This window comes from Sprattus sprattus (genome assembly GCF_963457725.1).
Source record: "Sprattus sprattus genome assembly, chromosome: 20".
NCBI classification, from domain to species: Eukaryota; Metazoa; Chordata; class Actinopteri; order Clupeiformes; family Clupeidae; genus Sprattus; species Sprattus sprattus.
Window position 1 is genome coordinate 1111148 of NC_137918.1, and position 14569 is coordinate 1125716.

General features: G+C 43.2%; 1 protein-coding gene across 1 annotated transcript; it reads right to left on the reverse strand.

The window, feature by feature from the left end:
* Window positions 1-1066: 1066 nt before the first annotated feature.
* Window positions 1067-12683, reverse strand: vps45 (vacuolar protein sorting 45 homolog). The gene is made up of 15 exons (XM_080859729.1): window positions 12443-12683; window positions 11931-12065; window positions 11735-11795; window positions 11443-11522; window positions 11215-11283; window positions 10825-10962; window positions 10238-10348; window positions 8533-8667; window positions 8287-8400; window positions 7833-8000; window positions 6986-7144; window positions 6604-6711; window positions 5091-5212; window positions 4262-4393; window positions 1067-1911 (listed from the first exon to the last, which is right to left on the reverse strand). The coding sequence occupies exons 1-15, from the start codon at window positions 12533-12535 to the stop codon at window positions 1827-1829; spliced, it is 1710 nt and encodes a 569-aa protein (XP_080715855.1). The 5' UTR covers window positions 12536-12683; the 3' UTR covers window positions 1067-1826.
* Window positions 12684-14569: the final 1886 nt, after the last annotated feature.

Here is a 14569-nt window from a genome sequence, read left to right on the forward strand (position 1 = left end):
TCTATGGTGATCATTTGTTCCTGTATGTTCTTCATTACTGGGCCCCAGTTCCCTGGCTCCCGTGGAGAAGACACACGGCAGACATGAACACAAACAGACAGACCAAGCCGCTGCTCTGCTCTGGTGAGAGTGACACAAATTGACCAAATTGTGCCAAAGCATGACTCATATGCCTTTGGTTCAGTCAGGGGTCAGCGGCCCCACATTTAAGAGAAAAGCCTGGAGGTCTTTTTCCGCATCCTCCATTTCCCCCCAGTTCATCAGTAAACAAAACAACCAAATAACCCAAGTGTGCCCCTAATACTGACTCTCCATCCCCAGCCAGTAGCCTCCACAATGCCAGTGACGTTGTCCAGTCAGGCTTTGGGGAAGAGTGATAAACAAAGGTGTCACTAAGATGATACTCAGAAGTGCGTGAAACCACAGTTAATCAGATCTTAATATCTATTTGACTGCCTGTTAATACTCTGTCACATATTGCCAATTGGCTAATTGGCATGTTGGGGAAAAAGGGGTTAGGGTTAAGGTACGGGTTGATGTCAGGGTTATGTTTAGTGTTGGGATTGAAGCTACACTCTCACACTGGAAAACACCCACTGCCTTAACAGAACATGAAGCTTTAAAGAAGAGGACGACGGTCTAGCTTTGAGGTCCGGTGTAGCTGGCCGTGGCAGCGGTTGTTTTTGTTGACGTGGGAAGGATTAAGGGCTGAGAGACTGGGGGGAAGGGGGCGGCTTAGTCAGGATGCAATGAGATGTAAGCCAGGGTGCCTGTGAGCGCAGAGGACATGACTGCTGGTGGTGCAGCCACAAGATGATGATGTGCAAAAGGGGGTGTGGGTGTGAGATCTGTGGGGGAGGAGGGCTTTGGTTATAGATATGCGCTCACACAATCGGATGATGAAAGTCCATTTCAAATTCTTCCCTTCTAGTATACTGACATTTCCATTATAAAATACTCACAGTAGAGATTTATTTCCTGGAAGATAATATTGCATGATAAACTGTACAAAAGCACTGAAAAAAAATGTATACACAGAAATGTACACACATCCTCAGCAGGGAAAACAAATACACAAAAGAAGAACAAGAAAAGCATGAACATGGGGTCCTTACAGCAGTAGTTATTTAAAATGGACTCCGATTAGATCAACTCTGTAGTGCATCAGTTAGGCTATCCAGTAAAGATGGCCCTCCCCCAAAGACTGTTTTGAGAATCATTGGTCACCATTTGCATGATTTTGCTCTTGTGTAAAACATTGTAAAACAAAAGTAATCAGAAATAAATGCAATCACTGTTTACCAACCATGTCGTACAGTGAGCCTTGACTGCCATAACCTTGTGGAAGTGTTGGATGTGCCCCTTTAAGCTTATAAGTACCATAACGGAAGCAGTACTTCTTTTGAGATAACTAAATCTCCCAAGCAAAAAGGAGATAATTCAAGGCATGCAAGACATCATCTTTGTGGTGTAACAGGTTGAATCATTTGTTCAGTAACAGTAAAGGTGATATGGTGTTGGATAGTTGTGCGTGTGTGTGTGTGTGTGTGTACTGATTTATTTGAACAAGTGACAGTTACTTTTAAGGTTATCAAAGGAAATGGTGCGTTTGTTTCACTTGACTCTAATTCTACTTGAAAATTCAGCTTTTTTTCTTTATCTGGTGGATGGATGGATGGAGGTGATTTGAGGCTGTGAATACAAAAGACAGTGTTGTTGGAGGAGTGTTGAGTGTGAGCAGAGAAAGTTCATATCCATAGTCAGAGTACCCATGTCTGAGATCAGAGAGGAATGTCTATGTGTGTGTGTGTGTGTGTGTGTCAGTGTCAGCGTCGGGTCGGGTTACGACCCATTCCTTGTGGGTGTTCACTCTGGCCTCCACTGCTTGCCGACCTCACTTCCTCCAGGAAGCTGTAAGGAAAAAAAATAAAACACAAGACTGTGAAAAATGTACCAAGCCAGCACATTTCACTACATTTCACTCTCAATTTGAAAGATTCATCATCAGCTCCTTTAAAGCACATCCATCTCCCTCACATCAATTAAAAACCACACACCCTGCTGAAGTCAATTACAGAAACATCCAGTGCAGTGTTGTTTATATACAATACATCAATCCACAGCGTGAAGAGGGAGTCGGAGTCCCTAAACAATAAAAAACGAGTTTACACAAGGACTCTGGACTCACTGAACCAAATCAGGGAAAAAATGGCACAGCCATGGCTTTGTGAGTGACACACATACTGTAACAAGCATGGCACACCAGGCCTTGAGGATAGAGGCTGGAGCCAGTGCGCAGCGGTGTGCCAACGAGAGGGACGGGGGGCATCAGCATGTTTGCCAGCCACGAGTGTTTAGAGGAGGGGAGCTGATCTGGGGCAGCGGATCCCCGCAGAGGGCACAGGGCTGGCAGACATCAGATTGCCACGTTCAGATTGGATTAGCGGCCCGCTAGGCTGCGCTCGGCCGAGGCTGGGCTCGGCCGAGGCTGCAGACAATAGGCTCACAGCCCTGCCCACCAAACTGACAGGAGACAGACCGCAACAATTCACAAACACAATGTCCCCGAGCTCAGCGAGAGATGACTGGTGGCAAATCACAGTTTAAGTTATCTGCCGGAAACATGAGGGTGGGGAAATTGTATTAGCAGTCAAAATGAGAAATGCAATGGCCTGTTTTCATGAGTCTGTTTTCAGTGTGGCATCCGTACTGGTACTGGGGCACAAAGAAAAATAATAAAAACGTATATTATAATAATTAAAATAAAAAATTAAATAATTCATCTAAGTGGTGATGTTCTTGACTCTTCGGCAGGAAGTCCTACACCAAAATAACAATTCCACTGCTACTGTTTGAACTAATCATAAAGAGAGGACAGAATTTGACCAGGTGAACAAAGTGATCTGAGTGAGATCTGCCAAATAGATCTCAAAGCATTACAGCCCTCTCACCAGAAACCCTCTGCAGTAAAAATTGACGCGCTGTGTAAAAGCAGGGCACTATGCTAAGCTAAGCTAAGCAACACAGAGATGCCAGCTGCTGAAATTATAGCGCTGCTAAGCAACCAAGCAGAGTCCCATGACACAGCATGAGGTGGAGGGGCTGCTTATAAAATCTCTCTGCTTGTGTAACTGCAAGTCAGCTTTCCAACCTCCACCCCTCCAATTACCACACTCATCCTCCCTCTCTCTCACTGTCTCTATCCATCTATCCATGTTCTGTATATACTGCATGCATGTATGTATTCATCTCTATCAGTCTTTATCTATCTATCTATCTATCTAGCTCACTCACTCACCTCACTCACTCCATTCACCTCAATCACTCACCCATCTCACTCACTCACTCACTCACTCACTCACTCACTCACTCACTCACTCACTCACTCACTCACTCACTCACTCACTCACTCACTCACTCACTCACTCACTCACTCACTCACTCACTCACTCACTCACTCACTCACTCACTCACTCACTCACTCACTCACTCACTCACTTTCTCTCTCTCCACTGCCGTAGCAGGGCTATGCTAAATAAGGCTTGTGTGTGGTGAGAGAGCTCTTAAATTGATGTCAGCTGAACCCACATGTCCAATGGCTCCAAGCCACAGTAGTGACCCATCACCGCTTCAGAGTGTTCGAGAGGGAGTGAATGAGAGAAAGAGAGAGAGAGAGAGAGAGAGAGAGAGAGAGAGAGAAAAAAAGGGACGGGTGATGCTTCCTTTTCAGGAGTTCCTCCCTGTTATGCAACCTCATAAATGTTCTATTGAGCATCATGAAAAAAGAAGAACAGAATGAAGTGAGTGAGGGAGAGAGAGAAGAGAAAGATGAAAATAGAGATAGCAAGAGAGAGAGAGAGAAAGAAAGAAAGAGAGAGAGAAACAGTGATGGAGGGAGGGGGAGAGAGAGGGAGGGGAGGGACAAGGAGTACTAGAGACTTTTTTATAGTCAAGAGAAAAAGAGAGAAACAAAAGAGGTCACTTTGCGGACAGTGAGATGAGAGAGATAAGAGATAGCATACATCACCCCTCCCTCCCTCCCTCCCTCCCTTCCTCTCTCCTTCCGTCTCCACCCTCAATACTGTCACATTAGCCCTACACTCTCATGCAGCCAGTCCTGGACACCTCATCTCCGCAGAGACCCCGGGCACCACAGAGGAAGCAGACAACCGTCATGCATTGCTCTTCATAGAAAACCCACGGGCCAATCACAGGCAGCAGCCACACAGACATAGACGGAGGCTCAGAGAGGACCCCTGACCTGGTGGTGTTGTGGATGGTGGTGCCCCCCAGCACGATGCGGACGCCGGGCATGGTGCGGTTCAGGTTGTACACGGCCAGGGCCTCTTCATAGGTGGCTCCACCGATGATGAACACGATGATGTCCTGGGGTCTGCAGAGACAGAGGAGTCACAGGGCATGTGTTATGGTACATATATATGTGCGTGTGTGTGTGTGTGTGTGTGTGTGTGTGTGTGTGTGTGTGTGTGTGTGGATGAACACGATGATGTCCTGTGCTCTGCAGAGACAGAGGGGTCACAGGACATGTGTAATGGTACATATGTACGTGCGTGTCTGCGTGTGCGCGTTCCAGGTGGACACTACTGCGGCTAGACTGGTCATTTTGAATCTGTATTTCTTGCATAACCAAGATGCTACCCTATCTTTACTCAAGTAAACAGCTAAACAAGATAATTATCAAAGCAATCCCACTACAAGATGAGATAAGTACTTTAAATTCTGTATTTCTGAAAATCAATTACTGTAAAAAAAAAAAAAAAGAGAAAACAGACATTTGTATTTAATTCAGGAGTTAAGTAGCCTATACAGAGCTATACTGGTGATTGGTCAGAAGTGGGGGTGACGCAGACAGGCTCATCTGTGTGTGTGTGCGGGGACCTTGAGGACCTTGTGACTCCCAGGACCCCTAATGCCCAAAACAACATGGCCCCCGGACTGGCGTGTGGTGCTTTGTGTGCCAATTACTACTGTGCTTATAGAGGCATGTGTGGATCAAATGAAGTGTGCCCATTGTGTGCATTAGAGTGTGTGTGAGCTTAACATCTACTATGAGTATGTGTGTTTCTTACCGGTCTCTGAGAGAGCTCGGCCCCAGGTATGGGAACTGGCTGTCCTTCAGTCGACCTTTAATCAGCTGGTCCAGAGTGTCATGCAGCAAGGGCTGGTGCTGAGTGTACACATTCTCAACTCCCTACATAGACACAGAGACACACACACACACACACACACACAGGCACACAGACACACACGCACACGCACATGCACACGCACAAGCACAAACACGTCTTGTTTTTATCCCAAGTAACAATAGAGGTAGAATATATCACCAAGAAACAACTATTCGTGAATGTGAAGTTCATTGCACCTGCTACATGACTAAGTGTTCTTTTGTGCCTGGCAGATATCTGTAGGAGGCTTGTAGAACCTGATAATGTAATAATTTCCTGATAACGTAATAACCCTGATAATGTAATAAAAAATCCCTCATAAGTCCCTAAAAAAAAAATAATATCCCAATAATGTAATAAAGTGCATTTCCCAATAATGTAACAATCACCATACCAATAATGTAATAAAATGTTACATTAATTGGAAGTTATTACATTATCAGGTTAGCCTCAATTTTGCAGAACCTAATAATGTAATAAATTCCTGATATTGTAAAAACTTTGGTCAGTGCTGAAATGTTGGGACACCAGTTATTCAGACCAAGTAGTGATGCTGTGTAGACAACCACCCACTATTGTTTTGCTCATATTTTGATCCCAATGGTATAGGCCTTTAGCCTCGCAAGCCAAACCTGTACAGCAAGAAGCTGTACAAGGATCTGGCACAACACGATTCTCAGTGTGGGCGGGATTAACGGTTGTCTGTTAAGTTGCCTCTGCACGCAATGCCACGCAATAGGAATGGCGCTACAACCAATCCGAGCGACTGACGAATGACAAAAGACGATTTGATTGGCCTGGTACAGTTTGGATTTTCAGCCGCACAAAACGACGACAGTTGACCAGCAATCATATAAAATATATACTGTATCTGCTAATAGTGAAGCAGCAGGTCTCTGGACAGCTTCACTGTTTGGACCTCTGAAACTGGAGACCTGATGCTACAGCACCAACCAAAGTTATTACAATATCAGGTAATTATTACATTATCAGGTTCTGCAAAATTATTGGGAAATGCACATTATTACATTAATGGGGTATTATTACATTATCAGGTTTTATTACATGTTTTAGGGACTCATGAAGGAATTTGTATTACATTATCGGGAGTTATTACATTATCGGGAAATTATTACATTATCAGGTTCTACAAGGCTCATTAATTCATTTTCCAGTGCATTGAAAACATAACTGTTAGACCTATGAATAGATTACAAAAAATTACAGATCTTTTTCACAGCTACACACAGATAATCACACTAGAAGACGACATCACACAAACAAGCTTCCACCAGACAACTACACACATACATAAACAGACTTCTTTAAGCACTGGAGAAGGAAGACCATACATTATCGACAGGGAATCCTGTTTAAAATTCCCATCAGGGAGGGCAGCCAACTGGAAGTCTACCTTGAGCCCTTTGAAGAACTGCTTAGTGATGGCCACAGCATCTGTGGGGGTGATGAGGTCACTTCCTCTCACACGCTTGCCTCCATACTCCACCACGGACTGAATCATCTGGAACAAATTATTTATGGCTAATGAGGCAGACACATTTATATAAACACACATACCCCAGACAAAGGATATGTGTGAGGCTTATTTAACGTGTGTGTGTGACGTGTGTGAATGTATGTTGTAGCTGTTTGTGCATGCATATGTTCTGTGAAAACATACGAGTTGCACTCTATTGAGCATGTACGTTTGTTAAGAGAGCCTTTTGTCTGTGACTGCGTGCCCTCTGTGATGCATGTGTCTACACGCATGTGCATCCTGTGTGGAGTCCCCTCACCTTGCGGTTGCGCTCCGACACACCCTTGCGCTGCAGGTCGTCCATGAGCGAGGACAGGATGTTGTTGCTGTGCTTCTCGTAGCGGAGGGCGTAGAGCATGACCAGCCGTGCGGCGTCCAGGTCACACACCCGCGGGTGCTGCAGCAGACGACGCACCATCTGCACACACACCAGAGGCAGGACCGAGACAAACTTTAAGAGCGGTATTATAACGTTGTTATAAAGCCATTAAAGTTGAATAGCTACTGAACACCCATTTTTCTACACATCTGAGACATTTTGCCTCATCAACAAATGGTAATTTTATTTTGTGTGTTGTATGTTTGTATTTATTATTGCGTTTGTGATGTATTTATTTCTTTCAGGTGTATTTGTGGTGCATCTGTCTGTATGTGTGTGTAAGTATTGTGGTGCTGATGCATCTGTATGTGAGTGTTAGTGTTGTGTTGTGATGCATCTGTATGTGAGTGTTAGTGTTGTGTTGTGATGCATCTGTATGTGAGTGTTAGTGTTTTGGTGCTGATGCATCTGTATGTGAGTGTTAGTGTTGTGGTTCTGATGCATCTGTATGTGAGTGTTAGTGTTGTGTTGTGATGCATCTGTATGTGAGTGTTAGTGTTGTGTTGTGATGCATCTGTATGTGAGTGTTAGTGTTTTGGTGCTGATGCATCTGTATGTGAGTGTTAGTGTTGTGGTTCTGATGCATCTGTATGTGAGTGTTAGTGTTGTGTTGTGATGCATCTGTGTGTGAGTGTAAGTGTTGTGTTGTGATGCATCTGTATGTGAATATAAGTGTTGTGTTGTGATGCATCTGTATGTGAGCGTTAGTGTTGTGGTTCTGCCTGACCTGTTGCGCGTTGCTGTGGTCGTTCTGGCAGGCCAGCTCCTGCTCCACCTCGGACACCTCCATCAGGCAGCGCTCGCTCACCAGCCGTGACAACTCCCCCACCACCGTCACATGCTTGGACACGTGCCCCGACATCTTCTTAAACTGAGGGTAGTTTTCTACGAAGGCCTGTAGAATGTGCCGGCCCACATAACATTAAAATGTAAAAAAGTACTAGGCTTCAAATCAAAGCAAAGCAATGTGACTATGGAGGACTATGCAAATGTGAAGGACAAAAACTAATGAAAAAGTCCTTTTATGTCTTTTTGTACTTACAATAAATGGCCTTGAGATCAATGAGTGGGTACAACTTCTGTAGTTTTGTCAATCCTCTGTGTTCAAGTTCACCACTAGCCATTTGAAAGCCCACAGAGTCAAGACTGATGATGCCTGAAAGGACTGTGGTATGTCTCACCTTCATGTCGCTGATGGACTCCAGTTTCTGCTGGTCTTTGGGCTTCTTCTTCTGGAAGTCCTCCATCAGGTTCCTGATGTTGGTTCCAATCTCACCAAAGTTCAAGTACAAATTCTGTTTTGCAAAAGAAAATCACGCACGGGACCAGAAATGAACTACTAAGCAACTCCATAACCTGGGTCACTAAAAACAGAGAGAATGAAACAGAAAAGCGAAGGACAGACAGAAAAGACATTCAGGACCTACGTTGGCATAGAATTCATCGTTTTCTGCGGAGAGCACAACCTCTCGCAGGTCTTTGCTGATGCCTGGAACTCTGGACAAATCTATGCGGTTGTTGTTCAAGCCCAGGAGCTCGTGCACCATGGCCTGATATGTCCACTAGAGGGAGTATAAATTGACCACAACTTCATTGACCGAAAGAAATTACTCTAATGTCATGCAATTTTTGTATAATATAATGATAAACATGGAGGGCATTTACAGTTCAGAGGGGCTTCAGCTGTGGTAATGCGTTGTCACTTTAATATATGCACATCAGCGCTTTGTTTTCTGTTTCAATTCAATTTGCACATTAATCATTTAGGATTCTGGCTTTTACCAATGGGCTTTTGCTCAGTTGGAATGTCCCTATTTGATTCAGTTTCTGATGAAATCTGAGCCAATCCTCTGAAATCTCAGATGCCTTGTGCACAAGAATGAACGCACAAAGGTTACAACAAGTTAAGGCCGATTTAGGGTCGTTTTAGACGCAGAGACGTAAGCACGTAAGATACATAACCCCCCCTTGCGCAGTAAAATATCCCCCCTTACGTGCTTAAGTGCGTCGCCCAAAATTCCTGACTATGCAACTAAAACACTACGGCCCTACGCTGCTCGCAAGGACTGTGATTGGCCGGCTAACATCACCTTTCACAGAGTCTCACGTTTCCGGGTTAATAGCATACTACAGTCTTTTTTAGACCCAGACATTTTTTAAAATCATGAATACCCTGCAGACCGTCTCTCAAGCCTTTTCTTATGGATTAGGAACAAACATAACAGAAGAGGTCCGAAGACATGAACTCCTTTACAAATCCTCTTTAAACACTTATAAGGACGCTCAAATGACCGCGAATTTATGGAGAGAATATCCCATTATCACCCGCGATTGTTTGGAGAAAAGTCGTAATTCACGAACAAATAGGTACTTTCATATTCATTTTCCGCCACTTGTGAGTCATGGTGACATTGAGTTCATATTGACGTGAATCAATCAATTGCACCCGCGAATGTGATAGAATAAGCCCGGTCTGCTCATATACAAAAGTTAACATTAACCTGCCGTTACCTTGTGGCCAGCGCCATTGTAGTATACAAGCATTGACAACATGATGAGATCCTCTCGCTGTTTACCACCTCATCTTTGAATAATGTAACTCATAAACACATCGTTTTAAAGCCTGATGCAGTCATTAAAAGATGTCTCAATAAACGAACTTTTGCGTCATGTGATCTGTCTTTTTCACCACTGGTACTGAATTGCCAACATTTGTATTTTGTGTAACACATGTATTCATAACATCAAGCCTTTCACCCACTACACTTTCATGCTCCGGTAAGTTTTTTTCCTTTGTCCTGCTGCAATAAATACGCTTACTTAACTCAAAATAAATCTACAGTTCTGGCGTCAATTTGCTTTGCAACACGCAACACGGCTCACAAGCCTTGAAACACGGCCCTGCGTCTAAAACGAACCTTAAATCAAAACTTGTCTAAAACAAGTTCCTTGTGTAAATTACGTGCTTACGGCTCTGCGTCTAAAACGACCCTAAATTGGCCTTTAGATAAAACATTGAACTCTGGCAGCATCTAGTGGCATTTCACTGCCATTACCCATCTGAACTGGGACGAGAGGAGCGCAGAGGTACATTAGTAAGGTGCACTTTAAAATATTCTAACTAGCTCTGACCTGGTTGAGGAGAGGAGTGATGGCGTCATCGTTCCGGTCCAGAATGAGCAGCAGTGGAGGCACTTCTGTCTTTCTAAAGTCAAACAGCTCGTACTCCTTGGTAATAATTTGCTGCACGAGAGAAAGAGGAAACCCATACCATAATATGTTTGTGGTTGGAGAGTAAGTGGAGTGGACATATTGAGTAAAGTGTGCATATATATACATCCTCAGAAAAAAAAAATAATGTTTGTGAGTTAATGAGTATGAAACAGTGAGTAGAGGAGGGCGCTAAAAGTTATATAGAGTAGAGTGCATGAATGATTTCTACGCAAACATGAAACCATTAGCCAATGCATTACTTGCATGTCATGCTCTAGCAACTTGCATGGATGCATGGTATCTAGTGACTGTATAGTGGAGGGATACGTTTTTGTCTGTCTGCATTTGTGTCTGGGACAGAAAAAAAGATTGTTTCTATGTGTGTGTTTGCTTGTGTCTGCCTGTCTTCGTATTTGAATAGTGAAGCTTTTAGCAAGTGACGCTAGTTTGGCACTACTTCTGAGCTGTTACTGTGACTCTGCCAGTGACTGTGGACTTGGTGATACCTTCACAGACTCTGCAAGCCTCTTGGCCATGTCTGAGGACAGCTGGTAGCGGATCATGGGGCATTTCTTCAGGGCCAACAGCACTGACGTCAGTCCCTGGGTGGTACGACCAAGCATACTAGGCTCCCAGCTACGACCCTGATCACCAACACAAAGATAGGCATGGGAAACATGACTATAAGAAGTCAGATGATACTACGCACTAACAGGTCAACAAAATAAAATGACATAAGGTACATATTATAAATTTGTATTAAATGTTACAATTCTCAGTCTCGAACAGTCCTCCCTTTAAGAGGCACAGATTATCCAACAGATGTTGGCCACAAATAGTCAAAAGGTCAAGTGTCCAAAACTATGTTCCAGAATATAAAAATTGGTCCAACTCACTCTGGCTACTCCGCTGAGGTTAAGAGAGAACACGTGAGGGTTCACAGCAATGAAGTCCCCATAGAACTCCTGTGAGACAGAAAATAGATCATAATACAATGCATACAAACTGCAGCCTACATTTATTACAACATAAACAAAACAAGAAACCTAAGACGGTTCTCTGGGGAATTGTGTTTGTTGGCACAAAGTTGCAACATGTAGGAGCAGGGATTCAAAGGAGCACACCTGCATCTCTGCCACCACCTCTTGTTCATCAGCTTCAGCTAGGGCTTTCACCTCACTCTTACTGATGACGTTACTGAAGTCTGCAGAGAAACCAAACAGAGCACGGAGTGAATACTTCCATACAGACCCTGAGTCTTCATACTACAACTACTATGCATCATTGTGATTCTTGATGAAAATGGGATATCACAGCATCACTCATACGAGGTCAAATCCTAATAACACAAGCGGATGGCAAAAACATAAAGGCACAGGAGAAAACAAATCAACTGACTCTAATACTGTTTCTTACAGATGAAGTAGACACTGTATTTTGGCCGCCGCAGCTCTTGAATCAGATGCTCCACATTCTCCTGCAGGTTGAGAAGTTTTAGTGTATTCATCAACATATGAATGATTAATAACACTATTCACTGCATTAGGCCTACTGCTGTGTTAGGGATGCAACAAATAATGGTGACTTGCTGAAATAATGAAGAGGGTACAACCTTAGTTGGTCGAAGGTAGCAAATAGCCTTGAGATGCTTCATGCTGTCTCGATTCGGTGAATCAATGCGTTCAAAAAGGTAGACTTCCTTCTGTAAGATCTCTGACTGAGTGTAGACGACACTGACGATGCTGGTCTAGTGTGGAGTGGAGGCAAAACAAACATTAATGCGAACCCAGACCTCTCTGTAAACGTCTACAAACACAATGACTATTGTGGATACCCAAGCGTGTTGACAAACCATTATATTATAATTATTTAATTATTAGATCATGTTACCCTTCATCGTCCGTGGGCTATTACAGAGCCTTATTATAATACCATTATAATGCCTATATGTTATATAAAGATGTAATTAAGCTGCTACGTGATATCGTCTCTAAAGTGTAGCCTAAATGTAACCTTCACGTCAAAGCAATGGCAATAACATATTCTTAAAGTTTACGCATTCAGGCTCATACATGTAATTCAGAAAGTCCATTAGATTAGAATGAATTATGCGTATGTTATTACCGTCTCTTTATCCATCAGCAGAACCTTCATGCCTGGCCCGCTGCTCTCGATCATTTTCGAGACATACTGTTTGACAGCAAGAGTGACGTTCATTTTGGAACAAGCAGATTCTGAGCTTTCTTCGAACCTAAAAGATCACCCAAGCTCCCAAAACCAAAGAGAGTGTGAATAAAAAGCTTTAAATTCCGTCCAATTCTTCAGTGGCCAATGTTTTATTGACAAGGATCAGCTGAGGCACGGCTTCGTGTTGGAGTGTTTTCTTTCACTTCCGGGTTACAAGGAAGAAAATACCTCCAAAATAAAGTTTCTGTCAGGGATCTTTTATTTTGAAATCACAAGTTGTCCAGCTTGGTCAAATATTACATACCAATAAAGTTAACATGACTGAAATCCGTGGCGTCAGGGATTGAAATTCGTGGAAATACATGAACCATTCCCACCGCTCACACACACAAGACAACACATCCAATATTGTTACATGCATAGGCCTACATTTTAATTATTTTAAAATTCTGTGCTAAAGGGAGTGAAAATCCGTGAGTTTACGGATAAAACGTGAGACAGCAATGATATTATAAAACACTAAACAGTATGACATCAGGATTTTTTTTGAAGAAGAACTAATAAGAATTTTACAAGTACCCTACTTGAACACGATGATACGCCTATTAGGCCGTAAGGTGACCCTCGAAAAGTGCTTTAGAAACCTAACTTCGCTCCACAGGCTCCGAACTAAGCGAACTTCAGTTCATAAAAAAGAATGAGTTATGTTAAGGATTTAAAAAAAAAGTTCGCCGTTTTTCGCAATGCAAGGCTATTCAAATTCACAACGTTTAATGAAGAACTAGTCTCCGAGGCGTATGTACATATTCGGCAGGCGTAATAATACTTTTCGCCTCGAGAGGTGCCACGGTTCAGACGTCATAAGAAGGAACGAATCAGATAGCTAGTATGTCAGCTGAGCTCGAGTAAACAGAAGCGGGATGGCAGCCATCGTATTAGCCGAAGAAGAACAAATCTCGACAGAAAATGTAAAACAAAAGATATCTTCGAAACGCAAGATGTGTTACATGCATATATCTTCTGTTAAGCATGAGGAAACACATAATTTAACCAACGTAAGGTGGAATACCTATCGAAACCTAGGAAACTTCGATCCAGATCAAGGTCTGGCCCCGTCCTACCTGCCATCTGTATAATTTGCCAGAAAGACAGCAAATTCATCGTCGCGAGTGGCAGATGTCCAAAAGAAGCTTTGTCAAAAACACAGACTTTAACAGCAGGTAAGACTGTTTCACCCTCACCCCCAACACACACTAACAGTAGGTAGTCTATGTGAATGCATCCCATCCCCCAAAACACACACACACACACACACACAGATGTTTGGAGAAGTTGAATGACTATCTAGCCTACACTGCTGCACAATCATTGTATTTGTCCAATTCTAATATGAATGCATGTGTGAATTGCCATAATGTGTTGTGCATGTGTCTGGGTGTGAAATTACATTACACCCCTCCCCTCCAGTGTTTTAGGTTTTTGATATTGACTGAATCACAATCTGACTTTAATAGGGTAGTGTGTATGTTTATATGGATGTCAAAGCATGCCTGATGTTAATATGACACTGAATACCTGTTCAGAAATGTGACTCCTCAGCCTGATGGCCTGTCTGGTTAGCACACCACTTCTGAGTAAGCCCATTCCCCCATAACCCCCCCCCCCCCTCACTTGTACACTTGGGATTATCCGCTTCTGTCCCTGTGTGTTGCTGGGCGGTCCCAGTAACCTTACTCCATCTCTAGAGGTGTATCCTGCCTGTGCTGCACATATGTGTGCTTAAGGACTCTTTTTTTGGGTGCACCACCTAGCACCCTTTTTACTATCTAGCCTACACTGCTGTACAATCCCTGTATTTGTCTAATTCTAATATGAATGTATGTGTGAATTGCCGTAATGTCCTGTGTGTGTGTGTGTGTGTGTGTGTGTGAGAGAGAGTGAAATTACAATCCAATACATAACATTCCCATGCCTATACTACCCCTATAAATTCTTTTTTCTTTTCTTTTGTACAAGGCAAGTTGCAGGAAGCAGCTGAAGTAAAGGATGACCAGAGCATCCTCA